The following is a 26,357-nucleotide window of genomic DNA, read 5'->3' as shown; positions in this document are numbered from 1 at the left end:
TTCACGTTCTGCGTTGAGGGCAGTAGACAATATTATCAGTTTCACAGACGAATGCACTGTTAGCATCACATCTATAATTGTTCCACGTTCCATCACTTTGCAGCTGAAAAAAATCAATTCAACCAGAGAGGCAACAAATTACTACACACAAGGATGTCTTTTTTTATAAACAAAACCGAAACCTATAAGTAATCATTAGAAGAGTTTTAAACATTAGCTGCACATATTTTTATACTATTCCAGACGGCAAGTGATTTATGGACAGGTGGTGTATTTTAAACTTACATATGTACAGAACTGCTCACACATATTATTGTTTGGTTCTCCTGGTTCCCAATTTTCGAAATTGACAACGGAAGAATCTGACCAATAACGATGAGCAACGCCACATTGATTTTCAACAAATTTCAATCCGATCACACAGGGGGTGATGGGGAGCATCTCTAGAAGAAAACTCATTTTAGGTTAGAAGGATATCTATTCAATATATGTCGAAGAGAGAAACGAGTGCCGACAGCTTTGATCTTGATGACGTGGGCCTCAAGCACCGGTTTGCAAATACTGAAATTAATAACATAATGAAGAACTGCTTACGCTGTAAAAAATTGTTTTGTGCCGCAGAATGAATTGACGCTAAATTCCCTCCGTAACCAGTGCAATTTTTCTCTGATTCCTTTACATCTTGATTACCGCCACCGGCCACCCGGAACTTCTGCAATGTGAACTCATAATCTTTACAAACGAAATTCAGTATACTCGCGTTATAATAGGGTCATCCACAAGAGTGGCAATACAACTTTATCGGAGTAATTTTATTTGATGTTTGCATTTTGACCACACAAAAGTACCAAACTTGTCTGGAAGGATGAAGACACTATCTTTACGCATCTGGTATCCCCGTAAGCAATCATAATGCCAGCCTGTCGTTCATTAACTTCAAGCGCACCTTTGTGAGAACAGATACATGCAATACCTTCTACTTTATAAATACAAATCCCCTCCTTTTTTTATGGTATGGTCACTCAAAGCTAAATAAGCTAAGAGTTATTTTATGAGCATTTCGCTTTAATGTCACTGTCTGTCTTTCTTGTAATCAGGGTATACTACACAGTACAACACAGTTGGCAAGGATTCGTTGAATATTGGTCAGAAGTTCGTCCCTGATATTTTTCAAGTTATTACTTACAAGGCACTTTCGATAGGATTTATCAGCTACACAAGATGTGTCTCCTAGATATTAAGGGCCAGTGACTTCGCCGTTAAGGAAGGATTAGAACGTTATTTCAGCTTAAGAATGGTTATTGTCATTCGTGCAGAATACACTGCTGTTCTTTCGTGTGAAAAAAGCTCTGGCAGAAGACCTCAGTTAAGATAAACTACACCTTATAGCACATATTCGTTTCGTGGTAGTACTCCCAACCGAGAAGCTCATATGCAGGAACTGTCGTCAATTCCGGGCCTGCGAATGTTGACTCTGAACACTGTAGTAGAGGTCATCCTGTCGATATGAACACAAGAATAAGCGAATCTCTTTCCTGACCTCTTACCTCATCTAAGCAAAATTAAATTATACTATCAATGAAATCTACCTACTGGCAAGTTTCGTGGAGCCAAATGATTTTTTTTTCTCGTAGATAGTCGCTTTAGACCACCGCTGTTCTTCGGAATCTTTGCTCATGTTTGCGGAAATGGAAACTGCATACACAGTAACAGTAAACAGATAGCACCAAGATATTTCCTCTCCTTTAAGTAAATTTTTTGTTCCTTATAACGGGCTGGAACCGGCAACAAAGGTAACATGCCGCTGTAAGCTCCTTGCTATTGTTCTTCTACTACAGTAAAGTTGGATCTGATTTATCTCGCCGAATGAATCATTTTGTAGAAACTCTTTCATTTTTTTTTAATTGCCAACAATGTTTTGTACTATTTTTTTACTACTATTTTTTCATCTATTCCATTTTCGTAGTACTGTACGAAGTTATATGTAAGCTTAGTTTTGACCAAGCTGATTTCTCCTTGGAAGAAAACACAAAAAATGTTCACGTAAGGAAGTTATTCTATAGACTCACCTTATACAAAAGTGGTTCTGCGCAATAGATATGGTTGAAACAAATAAAGTTGAAAAGTAATCAAATGCAATTTAATTAATAGAGTAGTACGCAACAGGTTCTAAATTTTCAAAAGCATGTTTAGCACTTGACCCCAATGAAATTATTCGAATATATCATGCAAAGATATTCTCTGAGAGAAATTATTTCATGCTGGCAGCATACTTTGTAGAGCCCTGCGGGCGATCAATAAGTTGTAGAAGAACTCGTAACAGGTTCATTTTTGAAATCGAACTGATATATAAAATATTTCTATCGGTTCTAACTCTGACCTGCCAAATTCGACGAAGATGTTAGCAAATCACGTTCGGTGGCTGTAGAAAGTCCGTCCAACCTGAATTTATTAATTCTTTTGAAATGCCTTTGCTGTCCATCTCATTCCCCTGCCGTTTTCCACGATCTTTTTTTCACGTCGACCAGTGAGAGATGAGCGTAACCACGCCTGGAGCTAAATACTACGTTCCCGCTGTAGTCTGTGGCACCACGTCCAAATCCAAACAATGGTGCTCTGCTTTCAGGTAAAATCCTCGAGAAAACCCCCTGCGATCCAATTCCGAGATTTGTTCCAAAACTGTCTTTCATCTTCATCTTTTTTTCCTCATTCATGGAAATTATGAGACTTGGTGATTCTTGGAGAATAAACCCGTAAAACAGTGAAATTATGGAAGGTAAGGAAGACAATGTGAACAGATACTTGCACACGTTTGCAGCGCACGAGCTCCCTCCCGCGTCCGATTGCGAGCTCATGCGTATCGTGTGCCTTGCATTGCCTTTGAGAAGGGCCTGAAAACTCTCAAAAGCTGCTTTGCAGTGGCTTATTAGGAGAAGGGGAAAAAAACATCTCACGGAATGTGTAATTCTCCCAGCGAACACTCAATTTTCTGTAAATCGTCAAAACAAATACCTTGGTTCGTCAAGGACTACATCACGTTCACAGCTCTCATCAATCTCTGCGCCTCTTCCAATAACGTACGCTTCTTTTCTGAATGTGTGTTGAACAGCGTTGTCATCCGTGAAGAGGTCGCAAGAATCCTTAATACGAAGAGTAGCGTTGAACTGGCCTTCTGTACTCATTCAAACATTTCTAGTTCGGCTGAACTGATAAATTAAGTCGAATTTTTTCCGGCAGTTACTAATATGAGCTGTGGATAATGAAGAAATTCTCAAACGACCACAAAGTGATCTAAAATTATGAATTTTGGAATGAATTTTTCTGATATTCTTCGAAACATCATATTATCACATCTTTCTTTGGCAAAAAAAGCTGTGAAGTAGAAAAAACCAGCCTGGGATTTGTCATTTTTTTCTGGTGTTGAGGAATACAAAAGAAATGGGGAAAATTACAAGAAAGTAGTGACATATGAAGAAATAGAAACACTCACAATTCTCGAGAAATAAGCATGATACGCCCCAAATTTTTTACAGGAAAGGCTTTTATCGGAGGCCAACGCCATGCACAAGTTGAGTGATGACCGACGCCCTTTTCTTGGAAACTTCCTCCAGTAAACTACTACTGAAGTCATAAAAATTTTTCTTATTACATGAGGGCTGCACTGCAGTGTAGGTGAGCGAAGTGAGCAGACAGAAAGAATAGTGCACCTCATATAAAATATGACTACTGCAAATCGCTTTATTTCATACACAGATGTGGTAAACTTTGCTTAAAACCTTAAAATGTCAGAATTATTTCTCGAGAATTGCAATTGTAAGCATTTCTATTTTTTCTTAAGTACCTAATAACAACAAATTTTACTCTTACGCATCGTCATACTGTAAGTATGAAATAGAAATGTTTATATATACGCGTACATTCTCGTATTCAATGTACTTGCAGCCGGACATCTTATAACATAAACGGAAGCAGTCATCCTTTGTCACAGCCGCACTGGAGATTTGCATCCCAACCATATTTTTTTCGTTTTTCTCCATTCTCCAAAAGGAACAAGCTAGTTCGGCAGAGAGCTATAAATAACAATATTTCAACTTAATTAAATGGAAAAAATCTTCGCTCCATTCCGAAGAATGCGTTGAAATTTTAAGTGGTTTAAAGAAAAAACTCTCATTGCTGCTGGGATTTCCGCTTGCGTTTGTGGTGGCGACACTTTCTTCGATCAACATATTTAGATCCTCAGCAAACCTTGAACTAGGATTGCATTCCTTCTACAGCCCATGTCCAACGCTCACAACCAAGTCGCCACTTATCAATTACACATGTACTTTGCAATGCACCTGCGCACCTGTTTACATGCTGCTCGGAACACCAAATAAACAGAACTACACGGTGCAATCCCCTTCCCAGCATTCGCGTCATCTTAGTTTCTTTGTTCTGCAACTGTACATTGTAAATTATTTCGTACACTAGTTGTACCTCTTTCCATTTCTCCTTAGAGTTTTCTTTTTAAGTGAAATTGCTCGGTCAGTTGCCGCTTAGAGAATAAAGTTGCAGAAGATCCGTATCAGTGTCAGATAGTTAGTTTTATCGTGTTCTCCCCTAAGCAGCAGTCCCCTAGGAGAATGCAACGAAAACACTCTCGGTTCTAAGGTCACAGAAGATGTTTGCCTTGACATCTGCGTAAACGAAAGCCATTTATAATTCTATATGCGCCACTAGCAGCACTGGCGTGATCATTTAGGAAAAGCGTCTGAGAAGGAAGGTTCGTCGTCAACTGCAAAATGACCCCGAAAACGAATGGAAGCCAAGAGGAAAGGATTTTGAAAAGGCGTGGAAGGACAAGAACCCGTAGGAAGGTTATGGTTCACTAAAACAGTATAGCGGCAAAATGAAAAGATCCTCTCCAGTCCTCAACACTGAGAATGGAGTAGCTGAATCTGGGATTCCTGAAATGACAAAGATCATCTGTTCAATATGGATTGACGAAAGGACACCTGACTCTTGGAAACACAGTATGGCAATTCCTCCCCCCTCCCCCAAAAGGAGCTATGTATGTATCTGTCACTGACCCTAGCGACTACTGAAGGATCTCTTCGTTACGTGTTACAGCTTATCCTAGACAGACTTATTGTACACTTATCGCTAAGAAACGATGCGCGGCGAGCAAGCTAGCCTCCGTCCCAACCGATCTATGTTTGACGAGTGTTCTCAGGAGAATGACCGAAATCTGGCAGCGATATTCGACGTCGATGCAATTAGCCTTTCTGGACTTTGTAGCTGTTTTCGACTCTCCTCATCGAGGCCGTATTCTCAACGAGCTTCACATCGATGGAGTACCAGGAAAGTGCTTTTGCATACTTGATGATATCAGTCAAAGAACAACTGCTACAATTCGAGCACCAGTCGTTTGTCAACGGTGTCGCAGCACGACACCGTTTGACGTGGTAATTGAAGTAAGATAAAAGAACAGGACACTTCCTTCTCAAAGCCATCAACGACATCATGTTGCAGCCTATGGGCTACAGATCACCTTGTTCAACGCGTTTTGAAGAGTTTGGTAGGCTCAATCAGGAAAATCCACCTGGCCAAAAACGGAAATTCTAGACAGAGGTGGTGAAAGAGGAGACACTTGGCGTGGATAGATAGATCAGGCGAGAGGTAAGGTTTCGCAGGATAAGTAAGAGCGACGAATGGATTAAGTCTGCGCAAGCTTACGCAGGCGATCGGTAAAATGGGCAGACGCATGTTAAAGGACAGCACACCAGCAGATGCACACAATCGTGTCAGGCATGTCAGCCCGCCGATTAAATCAAATGAGTCAAGTCATCGGTAAAGTAAGTTTGGTTGATTCTGTCTTATAGATACTATACATAATTGATAATTTTTGACCGCTATATTAGCGCCTCTGTCAGAAAGAATGAGAGAGAGGGACAGCATTTTGTAGTATTTTTAGTACTTCTGATCTCTATCATCTTAACGTGATGTTTAGCATGCAGCGAGGAACAATTGTTATATAGATCAATGGATCAGATAGTTGTCTTGTTGAACAGTTTTGTAGCTGCGGTAAATACACAAAAGTTGAAGGTTTTTTACCTTGTTCCAGCCAAACAGTGCAGTGAACCACAAAATGCAAAGTGTTGCCATTCCGCTACACTTTCAACTCAACTTTAACTACTCTAAAATGAAAGTACGACAACAGAACAACAAGAAAGAGATAAGAGAAAGGGAGAAATATGCAGAGAACTTTGAAAGGATCTCACCAGATTAAAAGAAGAGTGAAAAATCTAACTTGTAACCTGTACAATTGCCAGTCTGAACGTCCGGCCAAAACCGGACTTCAGTAGCGACTTTTTGTGGTGTTCGCCTCAATTGTCCTCATCTATCAATAAGAAATAAAAGTAGCGACTTTTGTTGTAATATTATAATTGTTTTTTTTCCTTCTGTCAACGTTTTCTTCTATTTTCCCTCAAAAATACAGGCATGGATGAGAGATTTCATGAATTTCACAAACACATCAGTACTATATTTGGGAAGCAATCAAACTTGATTTTACATCTATCTTTCTCTGATACTTCTATAATTTGAAGACATTCGAAGTATGACCTTACTCCGCTCTCAATTATTAGCACAAAACGGTGTGCTAACATGACGAGAATATCATCATCGTAGTGATGAAGATGAAACTTTTCTTCAGACCACGTGAACGTGTGTTGGCTAGTATTGCATCTAAGCAGCCGTTTGTATGGGTGTTTCCACCTTTTGAAGAAGAGATGTTAGCATCAGGGAAATACGCTTGGAAATAGATATGTGAATGATTCATAGAAAGCCATTCTACCGATGGGGCTTCCGCGCACCAATCTGGCGTCACGTGACCCTTTTGACCCCACTCTATGGCATTCTGGCACTGGCGCACCATTCCGACGCCATGGGACCCGTATCACCCAATTTGAAGGCATCACCCCACGGATTTGAGGTGGTACGGATTTCAGGTGGAGTATCCGTATACAGGATCGTAGATTTTGGCGAGAGAGGTGATTCCGTCCATTTCTCCCTGCATCAGTGGAAACTGATGACCCCGGAATGCTGTTTCTTATGACGGCTTATGTTGCAATGCGCAACGTTTGCGCCGCCTGCGATTCGTCGAAAACCCATTCGGACGAATCGCATGGAGCGGCGTAAGGGTGGCGCGCTGCAATTGAGGACGTCGTAAGAAACAACGTTCAAGGCTTGTCCGTTTCCACTGATACAGAAATGAACTGAATAACCCCCTTTTCGATAATCTACGATCCCGTATACAAACACTTCACCTGAAATCAGATTCGTGGGGTGCCTTTAATTTGTTCAAGTTGATTAATAGGGTAAAGCGAGTATTCTGCAACGTCGACAAAAAATTTCGAAGCAGCCAACGTTTCAGTAAGGAAACTCAATCTGCTTTCCGAAAAACTATCTTTTTCTTTGGCTAAAAAAGCCTCCGGTTGATTGACTGATGCAAAAATTTGTTGCATAGCCGGAGCTCTGATTTATTCAGGTCGCATAAAGTGGAGATAATTTATCGAGAGCGTGATGGCCTGCCTAATAATGCAAATATTACGTATTACTACCTCGAACAGCTTTTCATCGGGTCATAGTCAACCAACGAATGATTGCAAGAACGGTCGTCGAATATCCTTGCACAAATTTTTGAAAGAAATTAACATCTACTCTGCATCGATATTTGCGTTAGAAGTGAAAAGTGAGGTTCCGGAGCTAACTTTGTATGGACTCAACTACAAGAAACGTTTGATGGAAGAAAGACAGAGCCGGTTTAGTTAGCTACAGCAGGCCCTTTTATCTGAGCATCTCCATCCATATAATGGAACATTCTTACGTGGCAATGGCATTGAAGATCCTAGAATTAGAAGACATCTCTTAGCAATAAACGAAGCGTAATAGGTCTTTTACACGACAAATTTACTTAGCAACGTGACCGTGTCTACGAGTTTTATAGTTGTAGTTTTCTTTTTTGCTGCAAATGTATTACCATGGCGAATTTTTGACACAACTTGATCCCTCTTTTTTCCTCTATTATTATTATTATTATTATTATTATTATTGTTATTATTTATTTCACTGCAGAGTTCGACTATTATGGAATAGACTGGGTCCCAACCTGTTCAGGAATCGTGAAGAAGGCGCATTCAGAACACGCTTTATTAGATACTACAGCTCACAAGATCTAATTGAAGGACGAATTTTCTCTGCATTTCCCGTTGAAAATCTATTTCATTGCACTTTCACTTATGTTTTGCAGTTTCTTCTCCTTTCTCCTTTCATATTTGCAACCTTTATTTATTTTATTTTCTGTCAGTTTTGTTCTTCCCTTGAAAGCACCGTTTCATTTACCGTCTCTGAGAGTTGTAGTCAGCCTACCAACACCAGCCGGTTCGGTAGTTGTTATTTCGGGCTTTGCTAATCGCGCATAGGTGTTAATCAGTATAACACTTTGTTCCATTGTATGATCCTCGTTTACAGTTTAACATAGGATTACACCAGATCGAGAGTTCTCCACCGTCGTGCTAAACTACTTTCACGACGTTTGTGTAGTCACTGCAACCACTCATAAAGGATATAGGATAAAGTTTCTGGCGTTAATCAATCCGCTTGGGATGCCTCCCAACGTTCACTTCAATTCAGAATCGGCTTACGGGCGTGTGACTGGCCCATACAGTAATTTGCGGTGGCTAGCCGATGTGTCAAGTTAGTGTTTTTATCAGTGCCAGACAAGTTTGGTACCAATCTATTGACCCCCGAGGGATGAAAGGCCTAGTGAGCACTAGGGCGGACTCGAACCTCCGATCGATCGTGCAGGAAGCGGAACCTCTAACCGCTACACTACACTCTCCCTATCAAAACCTGTAAAGGTATAAAATTATAGCTGCAATTCAACACCAGCGCTCACTGAACACCCTTCACCAGCGCTTGAACATTTGTTAAGTTTCTGTTTAAGCAACAGTTCAGTTTTTTGTTCAGTTCAGCCTTTCGTTATCTAAAGAAGAAAATATAGAACAGATATAACAAAGATCACATTGTTTGGTAAAATCTGTTCAATAATCACCTGGGCACCGCCTTTTCACACGGGAAAATAGCCTCTTTGCCCAATATTAGGTTGTAAACTTTCGAGAATCATTTTTTTCACATTTTCATTTTGAATTTATTTCTTTTAAACAGAATATAATTGAGATATGCATAAACCGTTGTTGTCGAGTATGTATAGCCGTCCTGTTGATAATAATTTTATACCGTCATTAAAACAACTTCTCCACGCCCATTTTGAGATGGTCCAAGTTGTCAAAGTTTTTTTTTCCTTTCATATGATTCTGAAGTGAACAAATGCTATTAGGAGCCATGCCCGAAAAGTAGGCTGGATGAGGTACCAAGGTCCTAGAAAGTTTACAAAATTTTTTGATCTGTGACTTTGGCTACATGAGGCTTGGGGTTGTCGTGGGGGAAATATAATTTATTTTGGTTAAGTTTGCTTGCCACACAATCCAGTTGTTGACAATATAGTTGACTGTAGCATCTTCGGGTAGTATCTCCGAATGGATAATGCCAGAACATCCCCACCATACACCGAGCCTGCTTGGGATGCAATTTAGACATTGATGTTGGTTTTCCTTGTTCACCAGGACCGAACCAATGGTGCCTCCGGTTACGATTTGCGTGCGTCACCAAATTCTCATCTGTAGTAACCAAGTTCTTCAGCCAATCGAAGCTCCGTTTGTAACTTAGCAAACTCGGACACGCAGTGATCCTCGCTCTACGTTGACCAGATGACAATTCATGGTGTTAACTCATAAAGTCTTAAACTCATAAAGTCTTAAACTCATAAAGTCCAAGCAGTCGAAGGTCACATGGCTTAAGTTCCACAATTAATGGAAATGAAAATAGAATGGAATGAGCGATAGAAGCTTCAAAACTTTCCTATTTATACCTTTTTAAAAAATAAATCTAGAAGTTTCTGAAATCTTGAGAAAATGCTTCTCGAAAGTTTACAACCTAATATTTTTAGAGGCTTTCAGCAGGGTTCACTATTTCTGTAATCGTAATAAACCAAAAAAGGAACTCTAAGTCTCTGGAGTTTAGGATAAAATCTACTCTATACGTTCATAAACGAAGGATTTGTCCACTTCCGAATATGCAAAACTGTACATTCCCTCAAACAGCATGTTTAGTGAAACTTCCTTGAAACTCCTTTAAGGACTAGAAATGACTTAATTTTGGACATTCTGTTACATATTGTTCATTATCCACTAAACATCAAACTCCTCCCTACCTCCTTCTCGTTCCGTTCTCTTCCCATCTTTTCTCCTTTCCTCTTTCCCCTTTCTCTCTTCACCTTAAAGGCATCACCCAACGAATCTGGATTGGTAGGGATTTCCGGTGAAGTATTCGTATACGGGATAGTAGATTATGGAAAGGGGGTGATTCCGTTCATTTCTTCCTAATTTCCGTAGAAAACGGACCGGAAGATACGGCTTCGAGCGTTCTAGCACACTATTTTCTACAAGGAGTTCGCTTGGAGCACGCCAGCCTTGTGCGGCGCCGCATTTTCCGGGCCGTTTTTTACGGCAATTAGGAAGAAATGCACGGAATCACACCTCTCTCCATGATCTACTATCCAGTATACGAATACTCCTGAAATCCGTACCACCTCAGATTCGTGGGATGATGGCTTTAACCTCCTCCCCCTCTCCTCGTTTCCGTAGTCACTTTTCTTCTCCAGTGACCTGCTCACTTCTAGAAATCCCCTCCTTCCACCTTTACTCGCCAAATGCTTGCTGCTTTTTAACATAGGCTTCACCTCATACCTAGAAAGTGTTCTAAATGGATCTTACGACTGAACGACGGAGTTACAGCACTGGTACATCATGTTGCCTAGGGCAGAGACAAATAAGGATAACAAAATAACAGAGACAAAGGGAAAAGCCAGTTCTTTAGAGATTTTGGCCTCCGAGCATTTTTGCCATATATCCTCCTTAATATTTATTCCACCCACAATTTCCTACTCTTGTTATGATCGGTCCACAACGGATAAATTCTTTAATGTCTCACACAGTTTTTATAGGGTAGAAATAGAGGGTGAATGGCAAACCGCGGACAGGATAAGAAGAAACAAAGTTCTGAAGAAGAAATCGATGTCAGTTTCACAACTCCACGGAAATGTCGCACTAGAGGAAAAATTAAACTGCACGTTCACGTTCTGCGTTGAGGGCAGTAGACAATATTATCAGTTTCACAGACGAATGCACTGTTAGCATCACATCTATAATTGTTCCACGTTCCATCACTTTGCAGCTGAAAAAAATCAATTCAACCAGAGAGGCAACAAATTACTACACACAAGGATGTCTTTTTTTTTAACAAAACACCCATAAGTGATCATTCGAAGAGTTTTAAACATTAGCTGCACACATTTTTATACTATTCCAGTCGGCAAGTGATTTATGGATAGATAGTGTATTTTAAACTTACATATGTACAGAACTGCTCACACATATTATTGTTTGGTTCTCCTGGTTCCCAATTTTCGAAATTGACAACGGAAGAATCTGACCAATAACGATGAGCAACGCCACATTGATTTTCAACAAATTTCAATCCGATCACACAGGGAGCGATGGGGAGCATGTCTGGAAGAAAGCTCATTTTAGGTTAGAAGGATATCTATTCAATATATGTCGAAGAGAGAAACGAGTGCCGACAGCTTTGATCTTGATGACGTGGGCCTCAAGCACCGGTTTGCAAATACTGAAATTAATAACATAATGAAGAACTGCTTACGCTGTAAAAAATTGTTTTGTGCCGCAGAATGAATTGACGCTAAATTCCCTCCGTAACCAGTGCAATTTTTCTCTGATTCCTTTACATCTTGATTACCGCCACCGGCCACCCGGAACTTCTGCAATGTGAACTCATAATCTTTACAAACGAAATTCAGTATACTCGCGTTATAATAGGGTCATCCACAAGAGTGGCAATACAACTTTATCGGAGTAATTTTATTTGATGTTTGCATTTTGACCACACAAAAGTACCAAACTTGTCTGGAAGGATGAAGACACTATCTTTACGCATCTGGTATCCCCGTAAGCAATCATAATGCCAGCCTGTCGTTCATTAACTTCAAGCGCACCTTTGTGAGAACAGATACATGCAATACCTTCTGCTTTATAAATACAAATCCCCTCCTTTTTTTATGGTATGGTCACTCAAAGCTAAATAAGCTAAGAGTTATTTTATGAGCATTTCGCTTTAATGTCACTGTCTGTCTTTCTTGTAATCAGGGTATACTACACAGTACAACACAGTTGGCAAGGATTCGTTGAATATTGGTCAGAAGTTCGTCCCTGATATTTTTCAAGTTATTACTTACAAGGCACTTTCGATAGGATTTATCAGCTACACAAGATGTGTCTCCTAGATATTAAGGGCCAGTGACTTCGCCGTTAAGGAAGGATTAGAACGTTATTTCAGCTTAAGAATGGTTATTGTCATTCGTGCAGAATACACTGCTGTTCTTTCGTGTGAAAAAAGCTCTGGCAGAAGACCTCAGTTAAGATAAACTACACCTTATAGCACATATTCGTTTCGTGGTAGTACTCCCAACCGAGAAGCTCATATGCAGGAACTGTCGTCAATTCCGGGCCTGCGAATGTTGACTCTGAACACGGTAGTAGAGGTCATCCTGTCGATATGAACACAAGAATAAGCGAATATCTTTCCTGACCTCTTACCTCATCTGAGCAAAATTAAATTATACTATCAACATCAATGAAATCTACCTACTGGCAAGTTTCGTGGATGGTTTTTTTTCGTAGATAGTCGCTTTAGACCACCACAGTTCTTCTGAATCTTTGCTAATGTTTGAGGAATTGGAAGCTGCATACACAGTAACAGTCATCAGATAAAACCAAGATATTTCCTCTCCTTCAAATTAAATTGTTGTTCCTTATAACGGGTTGGAACCAGCAACAAAGGTAACATGCCGCTCTAAGCTCCTTGCTATTGTTCTTCTACTACAGTAAAGTTGGATCTGATTTATCTCGCCGAATGAATCATTTTGTAGGCGCTTTTTAATTTTTTCAAGAACTGCTGCCAAAATTATGTACTCCCATCTATTTCGTAATCGTAGTGCTGGGCGAAGTTAAAATATGTAAGTCTAGTTCTGGCCAAATCGACTTCTCATTGAAGAGAAACACAGAAGATGTTCAGGTGAGGAAGCTATTTTGGAGATAAGATATTTCCTCTCCTTTAAGCAAATTTGTTGGTCCTTATAACGGGCTGGAGCTGGCAACAAAGGTAACGTTCCGCTCTAAGCTCATTACTGTTATTCTTTTACAGTAAAGTTGGGTCTGATTTATCTTGCTGAGTGAGTCATTTTGTAGAAAATCTTTGATTTATTTTTCAAAAATGGCCACCAAAATGTTGAACCCTCATCTATCGTTCTACTGGCCAAAGTTAAAATATGTAATTTTAGTTTTGACCAACTTCTCATTGAAGGGAAATAAGATGTTCAGGTGAGGTAACTATTCTAAAAACCCACCTCTGGAAATGTGGTTCTGCGCAACAGACATGGTTCAATGAAATAAAGTTGAAAACTGATCAAATGCAATTTAACGGGGAAAGGTCAAGAGGTACCCGTTCGATGTGCCGCCGCGTATCCTGGAGGCTAACGAGCGTCGTTAATTGCACCGCGCGTCTCTTGACAGCGTCATAATCGCTACAGTAGTCTGGTTGCTCCTCCTGTGCTATGTCTCACTGATGCCCCCCCCCCTACCGCCTATGTCGCTACATCTGCTGCTCCTATGATGAGTTTTTTTTTCTGCGAGCCCGCAACTCTTACGATGCGCTTTTTTTAGAATCGAACGGAAAGAAAAGTGCATGGTATTAGATGTTGTTTGAAACTATAGATAAAGTATACTTGTAAGCTGATATAAATGAAAGAGGTCTGTGTAAATGATATGCCATTTACAAATGCGAATGAAAACGAAATTGTCCTCTTTTCACATGTTAGATGTACACCACTCATACATGTCTGGGAATGTATATAAGCAAGCATTAAAGTATTAGACATGCGTCCTATATAAACATTATATCCATATAAAATTTTGAAAGGGTAAAATGTAGAAAGGAATTTAAAGAATTATACAAAGTAATAAGGACATAAAGTTGCTGCAGTTGAAAGTTGAACAAGAATTTGTTGAACGACACTGTGACAGACACATACTTATGGACTGCGAGTTTATATAGAACATTTAAGGTTTCAAATGTGTGAAATTTATTTATTATTAAAATTATGGGATATGTGAAAATCTATGCATGTTACTCCTTTCGCTTCTTTTTGAGATACTCTTTATTTGTGTGAAGTTGCTCAAATGAGGTCAATGTAGACTATGCATATCACTTTTATTAATCATGAAATCTTTGACTCTTTGATACTCTATGATATGCCCCTGATGACATATCTTTTAACTGGTCAGAAGGATCTACTTTTTCTCCTTAATTTCTGACAATACGCGTACTACGCATAACTTACTATATTCGCAATAAGAACTTGTTGCGTGAATTCATTTTTCACTCCTCTTCCTTCCAAATTCGCAGCATCCACTGCCATTGCGGCGCGAATGTCGCGCGGCGCTTATTAGAGAACAATAAAGGGACGGGGTCTAAGTGATTTCAGGCGGTAGTGGAAGATGTCTAGCTGGTGGAGCGGCAGCCTTAATTATGTGGAGGCGCGCGGCGCTAAAGGGAGGTCAGGTCGGTTTTTCACGGGAACCTCTTGCTCCACACCCCAATTTAACTAATAAAGTAGAACGCAACAAGTATAGAATTTTTAAAAACAAGTTTAGCACTCGATTCCCGAAGGAATGAAATTAATCCAATATTTAATTCAAAGATATTCTCTGAGAGAAATTATTTCACGCTGGCAGCATCTACTCTTGCGAAATATCACCTACGAAACGCTCGAATATAGCTCGAAACTATGGAGCCAGAGAAGTGCCAACGAAGGCATAGATGATAGTCATCGAGTACATCTGGGCATGTACAATGTGGTTCGCCTTCGAGGCTGGTGCTGGCGGCACGAAATTTCTGGAACCAACGTAGTACGCTATCATCATCAACACTTTCTTGGCCTAATACTGCATCGGTGTTTCGAGCAGTTTGAGCACCAGATCGTCCAAGTTTAAACTAGAAGTAGATTCGACGAAAATTGGTCATTTGAAAAGTAAAATCAAATTATTTTAGAAAAGGCGATCTGAGTTAAATTTCATATACACATTTAGAAAAGACATAAAATAAACTCTCCATCAATGCATAATACTTCGTACAAAAATCCTACCCCACTGCTATAAAATAGTGTTGAATGTAACAGAATGGAAAAATCCTGTATTTCTTTTGCATCAACCTAACATCATGCCTAATGTTCAATGCGAGCTACTTGCTGGGATGTTGGGGAAAGAAATGACGTTACTAAAGTAAAAATAACTTTGGCTGCTATTGTTCTTCAGAATCGCTATTCATTTCCATGAAAATAGTCGCCGTACGTACAATTACAATCAACACAAAGCTTTTGGTGTTTCTCAAGGTAGTTCAATAGAATGCCTTTGGAAAGTGAAGTCGTTATTTCTTATAGCGAGTTGGGGCCGACCACAAAGGTATAGTCGGGTCAAAACGACATGAAGCAAAGGCAGTTGCGTAAGCGGCTGTGTTCGAAACAGTGCGGTGGAGACAGTGGTTGGAATCGAGGTGGGATCATGGAGAACTGCAGAGATGAGTGACAATAACTAGGATCCTTACACGATTCTAACCGCAGCGCTCCACCGCGTCACTTCGAGTTTAGCCGTTTACACAAGTGTCCATGCCTCGTTTTGACCCAACTATAACTATTGCTGCTGTCTTGTCGAATATTCTATTACTGTAACACGAATATGAATTATTTTACAGAGCGGACCAATTCATAGTCTTTTTTAAAAGCTTCCTTACAAACTAAAAAAAAAACTCAAACTTCAAAATAAAAAATAGTTTCCTTTTGCACTTTCATCCATTTGATTTTAATGACATTAAGATGAGAAATAGTTATTTAAAGAAGACAGTTATCTTAAATTTACGTCTTCGAAGAAAGTCCTTTTGAGCTGTGGACGTAGTGAGTCAAATCAAGCTGAACACTTAAAAAAAATCAAAAAATTGAAATAATGAAATAGTGCGCAAGAAGTATTCTATTTTTAAAGGTTGTTCACAAGACGACAACTTCTGAAATAGAATCATTCGAATTCTCAACCAAAAATGCTCTTTCAGAGAAATTATTCTATGCTACATAGGTACTTTGCTGAACGCTATGGACGATCATAAGTTATAGAAGAACTCATCACAATTTCAAGTTAGAAATGAGACTGATATATGAATTATTTCCAGTGTTTTCGCTGTAACCTGTAATGTCCGTCGATGATGTCTGCGAATCACGTTCCGTCGTCGTAGGAAGCGAGGCCAGCCTAAATTTCTTAATTCTTCTTAAACACCTTTGCTCACCACTATCATACTATATAATAACGCGCCTAGTCCGTGTGTGTCGTGCCCGGCACGACCTTCTCAGCCAGCCGGCATCTTTACTCACGCGGCGCGCCATAAACATCGCCACTGGCAATGTATTACGGTAGCGCTCCCACGCCGGCCGCATATACAAGGGCTGGCCACGAGCACTCCGAGTCAGTTCCTTCTTTATCCGTCTTTTGTGTAATCGTTTATTGTGTTCGTGTTCTTCCATCGATCACCACGCCCCTACCACTTATCCACATCACACCACTTTACATCACTAGCACCACCTAACCCTGGCTGGCTACCCTTGAGCCCCGAACCGCAACCACATACCACTTATCGCCGAGAAGCAGCACCCCTAAGCCGTCGACAGGCCCATATGTTATCAACCGTTCATGTCGTATATTCGTGCTGTGCCGTGTAGTGTCGAGATAAGGATAAACCACGCATATAAACCACAGGAAAACCAGGGGGGATTAGGTTGGGGATATGATCAGCGGGCAGCTGCGAGGTCCCCGAAGAGGGAATCGGGGAGGGGAAAGGGACCCTGGGTGCGACCTCGCAGGGTTTGGAGGGGATAGGTCGCCGTCTGGTCTTATTGGTCTGTGAAGGCGAACACCAAAATAAGCCTGAAGACCAGTTTTAGCCGAACGTTCAGGCTGCTCCTTATATACGCAGTCAATATTTAATGATTCGGATTAGTCTTGCTTAGCTCAAAAGCGATGAGAAAAGGGCAAGGAAATTTATTGTTTCCCTCCACCACTCAGAGATGTCTCAATAAAATTTTCCATTGAAATTCTTATTTTTTTTAGAGGTAAGATCCTCGAAAAAAATTGTAAGATGATCTACTTTCGATGTTACCATGCGATACAGTCTAGTATGGTAAATGAAATGAAAATTAAGCCTGAAGTGAACAGTAAAGAAGAAACTACGTGATAGGCGCCTTAGACATATTTACAGCTGCGTGAACTCTTTTCACGCGGCCTCATGCGTTTTGCATTATCGGGTCTTACTTAGAGAAGCCCACAAAAGTGGTTTAAACCTCTCAAGAACTGCTTTGTCGTGGGTAAAGTAAGGGCAGAGGAAGACATTATGGATGCCGATATGAACAAAAAAATTCTGTATACGTCATCAAAATGTTTTATGTCAACTTTATGTCTCTCTTCCTTTTGCTTCTTTCCTAGCAGAGGTCAGTCTAATGCTTTCTATTGCGTAGTTCTTTGATCTTCTTTTTAACCCCCTCTATACTGTTCCTATTCTCCTTTACTTCTTTATCTGCTTATAATATTAGTGCTTCCTTTCTACTCACCGGTTGAGCGGGGTTAGCCAGTATACCCGCTCGCCGAACTGCCGGTGTTGTACCTATTAATTCCGTTTTGAGGGCATCTTGCTGGCTGATGTGATTGGAAGCCACTAATTTTTACAGCCTCCCTTTATTTACTTATTTTCCAAGAGTCTTAATTCCCACCCTGTCGAGTTTATGTGCTTTTTGAAATTACTAAATCTCCCCTTGTTTACTGTTCGCGCGCCTTATCCCTGCTTATTCATATTCATAATTATACTTTTTTCTCCTTGCTGGTTTTCCATTGTTTATTTGTATTTATTCCTTGCTAGTTACTCAGGCACGCCTTTGAGCGTAATAAATAAATAAATAAATAAATAAAATGGATACCCTGGTTTGTCCACGACCACTTCACGTTGACAGATCTTTTCATACCGCACTATTCCAATAGTGTATGCGTCTCCTTTGAATGTGTGTTGAACAGATCCAGTCGCGAAGATTGAGCACGTACCCTAAGCATAAGGATTGACGATGACTTGGACTATAACAACTGTTCAGAAATGTTTTATCTTAATGCGCCTGGTTCACAAGTGAAACTTTTACTAGTCAGACATTTTTGGCTTATTGCCATTCTCAGAGGCTTTAATAAGGATTGGATGAAACCGTCTCACTTTCGCTCCGTCAACTGTCACAGTATCCCGAACAAGGTCAAACATGGGATGAGATTTTCCCATCAGCGATCGTATGGGCAGAGTTTGTATATTTTCTTAGATATATTTTCTAACAGTGTGCCCTCGTGGATAGATGGAACCCTTTATCTGACTTTTGTACAGCCCTGTGACCTGTTGATATTGCGTGTGTAGATGAAATCATCGATATTGTCATTAGTGATCCACACACAGCAGTGTTCATTCGCTGGTACACTGTTCAAGTGACAGGTACGTGCAACCAACCGCCGCATATCCGGTGGAAAACTCTTTCAATGTGCATGGTTTCCGTTTTCACTACCTTGAACGATTACCGAAGCAACTAACCCTGTGTGGTGTGACACTTGACGTAATTAACTTAGGATTGTTCCAATTGACCTTTATTTAGACCTCTGAAGGCGGCTAGAAAGCCAGCACATCAGCCAAATAAAGGATTTCATCTAAAAACCTTGCAGGCACACTATCATGCTATATAATAACACGCTTAGTCCGTGTGTGTGTTTGTCTGTGTGTCACGAAAATACTCCATAATGATGCAAAACTCTACAGCGGTGAGGTGCCGAACCATCGCTATGCACCTCACAGGCGAGCACTGTACCTTTTCACCATTGTCTAAAGATGTGTAGCTATGTATGTTGGCTTTGATAAGGCAAGTTTGTTTCTCTTATATGTTAGTGAGAGCAAATAAACTTTTATGTGAATGTATACTTCCAGATTTGCAAACTGTCATGCTATATAATAACGGGCTTAGTCACGTGTGTGCGTCTGTGTATGTGTGTGTCTCAGTCAAGAAATTCCAAAAAGAGAGGGGATATTATGGCGTCGGTTTGGTGCGCTGGACCCCCCAGACGGTAAAAATGTGTGGGTTGGGTATTGTGGCGTCGAATTCGTGCCCCGGAGCCAGATTGCAGTGCCCCAACGCAGTAGCATGGGTTTCTGTGGTTCCTTCGCATTTCCCAGCATGTCCCCTGATGCTGCTAACATCCTTTCTTCAAAAAGAGGAAAAGCACTTGCGAACGGCTGCCTAAATACAATACGTACTAGCCAACGTTTACGCGATCTGACGTAGTGATACTATATACTATACTATACTATATACACTACGATAGTGATATTCATAATGAATAAATAATGAACATAATGAATGATAATGAATAATCACTGCGGTAGTGATTATTTATTTCATGTTAGCACTTCGTTCTTTGCTAATAGCTGAGAACGGAGAAAACTCATACTTCGAATAATGTTTCCAAAATATGGAGATTTGAGAGGAACATAGATGTTAAATCTAGTTTTATTCTTCTCCGAATATAAAACCGACGCGTTTAGGGAAAAACCATAAAATCTTTCATCTATGCTTGTATTTTCGGATTAAGAAAATTCAAGAAAGCGTTGATAGAAAAAAAAACAATTCTAATTTCCAAAGAATGTCGCTACTGTTATTTCTCCGGCTTAAGCCGGACGTTCAGGCTGGTTAGAAAATATAGAGAGAACTATGTCGAGGTTTTAAGAAAAGAGAACGTCTGAATTATTACGTAGTATTACATATTTGCACACATGAAATAAAAAAATACGGTTAACTACAAATAGTAACAGTATAAAACAATAAATAATACTGAATGATTGCATAAAAACCAAATACAATTTTTTTAACGGTTTTACTCTAAAACACTATCATTTAATACTATTTTCAGGAGTAGGACAGTATGGAAGCATTTTGTTTTGAAAATGTATAACGTGTTGACATGTGGCAGGTTCGACACCACACTGAGTCAAACTTCTGCAAAACAGATAGAAACCTAAAATCATTTCTAAAAGATAAAGAATTCAATTAAACGTAGTTTTCAGCTGTTCAAAAATGGATTTAATGGAGTTAAATGGCCAAAAATGCTCAGGATCTGTGTAAATTGTTAGGTCTGGATAATCGCGAATAACTTCATCATAGGACTAGAAGGAAAAATTTAGGTAGCTTTCAGAGAGGAAGGTTAGCTCCAAAAAAGTATCGATTTTTTCCACCCGTTAGTTCCTTTTGGAATTTTGATGAGACAATACTTAAAATTTTCCGACTTTTTTTTTTGGATTTATCTTAACTGAATTTTGAGGAAGCCAGACGGTCGGAGAAGAAGAAATTTTGCTTTTGGGAATTTCCTCAGTCTCCCCACACGAATATATTTAAAATCACGTCCAATTTTTCTGGAATGAGAAAAATTGCCAATACTTCAACTTCTGCTCGCTCGCCGAAAGGTGTGTGGTCTTGTACAAAATGGAACAGTAGAACAATATTTTGAGTTGGTGGGGCCAGTGTGGTGTAGCGGTTAGAGGTTCCGCTTCCTGCACGATCGATTGGAGGTTCGAATTCGTCCTAGTGCTCACTAAGCCTTTCATCCATCGGGTGTCAATAGATTGGTACCAAACTTCTCTGGCACTGATAAAAACACTAATTGGTACCAGACTTAGCTGAGAGAACAAAAACACTGACTTGACACATCGGCTAGCCACCGCAAGTCATTGTATAGGCCAGTTACACGTTCCTAAACTCCAAACGATTCTGAATTGAAGTGAACGTGGGGACACATCCCAGGCGGATTGATTCACGCCAGAAACTTTATCCATATCCTTATTGAATTGGCAGCTAGCGATATCAAGTCGTAGGAGCGTCGGAGAAGAGGAAGGGGAGGAGGTGGTGGTCGTATTCGAGAGAGCCGTGTCACATTCCCTCGCTTGGCCGTGATTCTCGGTCAGTGGTTCAACAATCGTTCAAGGGATAGTAGCAGCGGAATCCATATACATACATGAACAGCCATTGAAACTGGTCTTACCGTAAACTTCCATCAAATATACGGTCGCTGGTAGTAAGCACTCGTCGCTGTCCAATGTACCAAAGAATACCGGGTAGGTACTAGTTTTTAGAATCACTAGTTCCAATGTAATATTTAACGTGCGCATGCAAAATCAGGGATCTACAGCTCACCAAGCGCCACAAGCGGAACGAGCTCTTGCATAGCTCTTCAAGCACAAAAATTGGAAGAAAAATGTGGACCCATGAATAGATGGTATAGAGAAGTAATTTGTCTACGAGTAAACAGAAACGCATACAAATCTCGAGAAGCAAATCAGCACCCATTGAAAAAGAGTGCATTTGGTCGTATTTCTCATGGGAAAATGTTCTTGTTGTCCTCGCGATGCACACGTTGAATAATGCCCTACTCTTTTCTATAAGAAAAAAAAAAGAAATAAAAACACTAACCAACATTGGCTGCAAATTTTAACTGATTTGCGTTGTCATGTACGAAGGTGAAACGGAAATGGTAAGGTAGGCACTCACATTCAGATATTCGTTGTACAAACAATCGTCATGCGCATAGCACGAACGGAAGCAGTCATCTATCGTTTTCACCGAGTACTGACCTCTCTCGGAAACTCTCCTTACTCCGTCTTTTTCCATCCTCCAAAAAGAGCAAACTAACTCCGCCAAGAGCTAAAACATGCAATATTTCTACACAACTGAATAGAAATCTTCTTTGCCCCATTTTGATGAATGTGTTAAAATTTTAAATAGTGGAAAACACTTTCACCGCCGCTGAAATACTCTTCTGAACAATATTTTGAAGTTTTTTTTGGGCAGATTTTGAACTTCCGATGTTCCTACGTCGAGGAATCTGTTCAGATTCTCCCAAAACACAAAATAAACGTGCGCTGTTCCCTTCCAACTACTTTTTTTTACCTCGATATGATAATCAGCGTGCACCAAGCAACGACTGCAGTAATAATCAAAATGTTATACACTTGCAGAAATATAAAATGTACATATATATTTTTGCCATGGCTGTAAACACACGAAAGTTTAGAAAAGATTCCCATACCTGCTTCCAGTTAATCAATGCAATAAACCAAATAACACAGAGTTTTACCATTTCACTGCAATTTCAAGTCATATTTTGGGATGAAAAGACGACAACAGAACAGGAACAAAAAATGACAAGAAGGCTTGAGAACAAATATTTGCAAAAAGAAATTCAAAAAGGGAGTCAAACAATTCTAATGCAAAATTTCCCATTATACGTGGAATTATTATATATATTATTCCCGAAAAAGTCTTTAATTTGGGAATTTTCTGGTCCAAGTGACAATTCGGATTCAAAAAGATTATAGTATTAATAAAGCATAAGCAATTTTTCTTTGCTTTCTGGATTTGCTTTGCTTCTTTCTTTGCTGGATTTTCGAGATCGAAAGTTTCGAGCCTCTAAAATTTACTGAAAAAAAAGTTGGGTGCTTTTATTGAAGAAACCAAGATTTTTTCAGCAACACTATCAAATTATGGCTGAAAAGATTTCCTGAGGATCTTTTTTTACAGTGCGGTAAGGTTATGCCCTGTGCAGACATTAACCACCTTCGGTTAACTTGCAAAACATGGCGTCAACGCAGAAGGTGATACTCAGAAGAAGTCGATACCTCTGATGATGAGGAATAAGATATTAACCTCCTATGGTGCTCAAATTACCCAATTTTATAGCAACTTTCTGGACGTGCAAGCTTTAAAGAACATTTTTATTCTTTTCGAGGTTCCTTTGCGTCAATTTAGTGTTTTTAAATTAACTATTATTACAAAAATGCGAGGATCCGTTTCTGCTTTTTTGAACAACACTTCGGAGCAGTGGACATTTTAGTGGCAAGAAATCATTCCGTTTGCCGTAAAAGGATTTTTTTGCTAAGCTATGAAGGCTGTAGTTGAGGTTGACGCAAAAACGTATTGCATAGCCATGCATCTGGATTACTCAGGCTACTTAAAGCTGCGATATTTCATCAAAAATGTTTTCCACGTACTCAGTATTGCAAATATTACTACTATTATTATTATTACTAAAACTACGCACAGCTATTTGATCTAGTAGTTTTTAGATAAAGTTGTTGTGAAGGACCGTAAGGCTAGAACAGCGGTCGGCAAATATTCTTGCAATTTTTTACTAATAAAATTAACATGGGCCATGATATTCACGTTTGAGGTTGAAAGGTAGGGTTTTGTAGCTGACTTTGTATGGGCTTGCCCATAATAAACATATGGTAGACAATTTTTGCAAGAAAGGAGGTTACAATTTTCCAGGTCTAGCTAGTGCTTTTATCTGGGTAACTCCGTACAAGAAGTGGAACATCTCTACATGGCCTCGGCAGTCGAGATACAGATGCTATAATGCATCTCTTAGCAGTCATGGGAGTGGTCGATGTGAAAGATAGGTCGTACATCACCACACTATTTTACACGACGAATTTGCCTAGCAACGGGACCGTATCCATGAGCTTTAGCTTTCTTTTTTTGCTGAAAACGGTGTTAAATGACAAATTTGCGACACCAGTTCTTTTCACTCCTTTTCTTTATCGCATACTATAAACCACCAAACCATAGTTCTTAGTAAAAGTATGGGAAGGATGTACAGAGCAAAAAAGCAGATATTTGTGGGTTTTTGGGGGGGAGGGGGAATATTTTGCAGAATGTAACTTACAGAACCAGTGTTGAGGCTATACTTTAAAAGTTTAAGACAAGGGTACCCAAACTTAAAGGCTTACCATTTCTGGCGCTCGCTGTTCTCTTGGTGAAGAGTTCTACCCGAGCTGTTCTTGCGATCGGATACCACGATTGACCCATTCTTCTTCTTCTTCGAAATCGCGGTGTCACTAGTTGCTTAGCTATTTTGCACTCCTTCCAACAGAATCAGGAAATAAAATTAGCCATTGAACGGCTTTAGCGGAGTCGTTCTCTTTCGGATGACCTGCAACTGAATCGTGAATAATTCGAAACTTTCGTGAACCTCAAACGATTGTGATTTAAAGTGGAACCCTTTGGAATATCCCAGCCAGTCCAACTAGCGTTTCGACACCTTTCCATTTGTCTTTGTATGAGGTCATCCTGCTTGCGTTTGGAAGAGTGAATTGTTTTTTTTTCTGGATCTAGCTGAAACCTTGTAGCGCAGGAGAAATCCCAATACATAGGGTGTCAGTCAATCATATGCAATTTAGACCGGTCACAGTAAAGCTAGAAATGTGTGATCTTCACCAAATAAGAGGGAAACACTTCAAGTTCCTTACCAATGCAGTGGAATTTGATGTCGCCTCCATTTGTTGCTCCACACGCATCTAAGCGATCCTCAACTTCTCACATAAGGTTAAAGGCGTCAATGTTACCACAGCGAATAACTGTGATCCTCCGTTTTAAATGATTACTGTCCTTGACGCGTTCACTGCAACCATGTTTTTTTCACATAACCCCACAAGTGAAAGTTTATGAGCGTCGTGGTAGCTGTATGGGTTGACAGAAACCCTGCATATCCACCGCTGAGAAAATTTTGCATCCAGAACCTCGTAAATAATGATGGAATAACAATGCGCCGATATTCTCGTTGCACTTTACCCATGTATTCGAACTTAGCAACCCATAGAGCAGATTGAACATTCCTGGTACCATTTACATCTCGACTGGCTTGCATGTGGGCCGATCCACTGCTGCGCAGTTGGTGGTGTGCCGTCATCTCTGCTGTGTGCGCACACACTTGCTTATGATACGGAAATTTGCAATGCTTTCTTTTCATTTGGAGAATATTTCATATTTCTCTCCTCTTGTGTTCCTTTCCTGTGATCGGTCGAAGGTGCATCATGACTTTTACGGACACCATGTAAATTCACATGCATCCGAATGTACATTTCCGGATTTCAAGCTAAGCTTCTCAATGAAAAGTCCTTTACATAAACTCACAATGCTCTCACAAAGGAGAAGAGGTGGACTTAACAACTTTACCAAATTAATCAGTAAGATGACCACTTTTCCATAACTCCTCTACTCTCGGACAACTCTTCCTAGATTTGTCGGATTAGTGCACGAGGTCCTTGAAACGATGGAGCACTAGTTTGTTCCGTGTTTTTTTTTGCTTGAGCTACTGTAATCGTTGGTGGAAGATGCTTTTGAAATTGGAGTCGGCAGCGTCGCGGCAGTCCAACAGAAGAATGAAGAACTTCGATGAAATGTCTAACCTAGGGAAAAAGAAATACACTAGAGAAGCTAACCTAAACTCCACTCATCAAACCTGATTTACACTTTCGACCACAAGTAAACTGTTCTTTCAACTCATTACCTGTTATTCAGGAAATGAAATACGCAAACTATGTATACGCATGTATAGATTCGTTAATATCTCAAAGACAGATTATAGTAGGAGTGTGACTCTCAGCTCTGTCTGCAATATGTATATTTCATTTACTTTGGATGCTGAGGTACGGGCATAATTTATTATAATCGAGTAGAAACGGCGTAAACTTCGGCCCAATTGCGTAACTGGGTGCGTTCGCGCGGTGGTGCTAACGCTTCGGATCGAAGTGGGATCATCGCTAACATTTGATGGAAGAGTTAGTGCTACTGCCGCATTAATTGTTACATGAGTGATTGCAATGACTACTCAAGCGTCTTGACCATAGTTTAGCACAACGGGTGGACAACTCTCGACCTGATATAATCTCCCCTCATTAAACCTGACCTACACTTTCGACCACAAGTAGTAGTGCTACTGCCGCATTAATTATAATAATATAATTATAATCTTAAGTTTATTTCGTCAATAGTGTAGGAGGACCACAAAATTGAACAAAATGTTATTATACTGATTGACACTGATACGCGATTAGCAAAGCCCGAAATCAGGATCTGCCGAACCGGCAAGCGTTGCTTAGCTGACTACAGCCCTCACTGAGACAGTAACGTGAGACAGTGCTTTCAAGGCAAGAAGAAACGGAAACGGAAAACGAAATAGACA

General features: G+C 40.0%; 3 protein-coding genes across 5 annotated transcripts; 1 reads left to right on the top strand and 2 right to left on the bottom strand.

The window, feature by feature from the left end:
* Position 1: 1 nt before the first annotated feature.
* On the bottom strand, positions 2 to 6,144 carry RB195_008522 (uncharacterized protein; the record flags this gene model as incomplete). Of its 2 annotated transcripts, XM_064195070.1 has the most annotated exons (8): positions 2 to 103; positions 286 to 443; positions 595 to 712; positions 1,383 to 1,474; positions 2,381 to 2,442; positions 3,013 to 3,140; positions 3,918 to 4,070; positions 6,094 to 6,144. In XM_064195070.1, the coding sequence occupies 8 exons, from the start codon at positions 6,142 to 6,144 to the stop codon at positions 2 to 4; spliced, it is 864 nt and encodes a 287-aa protein (XP_064046214.1). The 2 variants fall into 2 exon arrangements, with proteins under 2 accessions (XP_064046214.1, XP_064046216.1); XM_064195069.1 differs by lacking the exons at positions 3,918 to 4,070; positions 6,094 to 6,144 and adding an exon at positions 1,594 to 1,695 and having other exon boundaries at positions 3,013 to 3,182.
* Positions 5,217 to 5,604, top strand: RB195_008523 (uncharacterized protein; the record flags this gene model as incomplete). Its single annotated transcript, XM_064195071.1, has 2 exons — positions 5,217 to 5,453; positions 5,512 to 5,604. The coding sequence occupies 2 exons, from the start codon at positions 5,217 to 5,219 to the stop codon at positions 5,602 to 5,604; spliced, it is 330 nt and encodes a 109-aa protein (XP_064046215.1).
* A 5,088-nt stretch (positions 6,145 to 11,232) lies between the features above and the next one.
* RB195_008521 (uncharacterized protein) lies at positions 11,233 to 22,006 on the bottom strand (the record flags this gene model as incomplete). Of its 2 annotated transcripts, XM_064195068.1 has the most annotated exons (8): positions 11,233 to 11,334; positions 11,512 to 11,669; positions 11,821 to 11,938; positions 12,609 to 12,700; positions 15,141 to 15,228; positions 17,882 to 17,966; positions 18,245 to 18,366; positions 21,887 to 22,006. In XM_064195068.1, 8 exons carry the CDS (start codon positions 22,004 to 22,006, stop codon positions 11,233 to 11,235), a joined length of 885 nt encoding a protein of 294 aa, XP_064046212.1. The 2 variants fall into 2 exon arrangements, with proteins under 2 accessions (XP_064046212.1, XP_064046213.1); XM_064195067.1 differs by lacking the exons at positions 15,141 to 15,228; positions 17,882 to 17,966; positions 18,245 to 18,366; positions 21,887 to 22,006 and adding exons at positions 12,822 to 12,918; positions 14,576 to 14,653.
* Positions 22,007 to 26,357: the final 4,351 nt, after the last annotated feature.

This window comes from Necator americanus, chromosome III (genome assembly GCF_031761385.1).
Source record: "Necator americanus strain Aroian chromosome III, whole genome shotgun sequence".
Lineage (NCBI taxonomy): Eukaryota > Metazoa > Nematoda > Chromadorea > Rhabditida > Ancylostomatidae > Necator > Necator americanus.
Note: the sequence above shows the minus strand (reverse complement) of the source record. Positions and strands in the feature narration are given on the sequence as shown.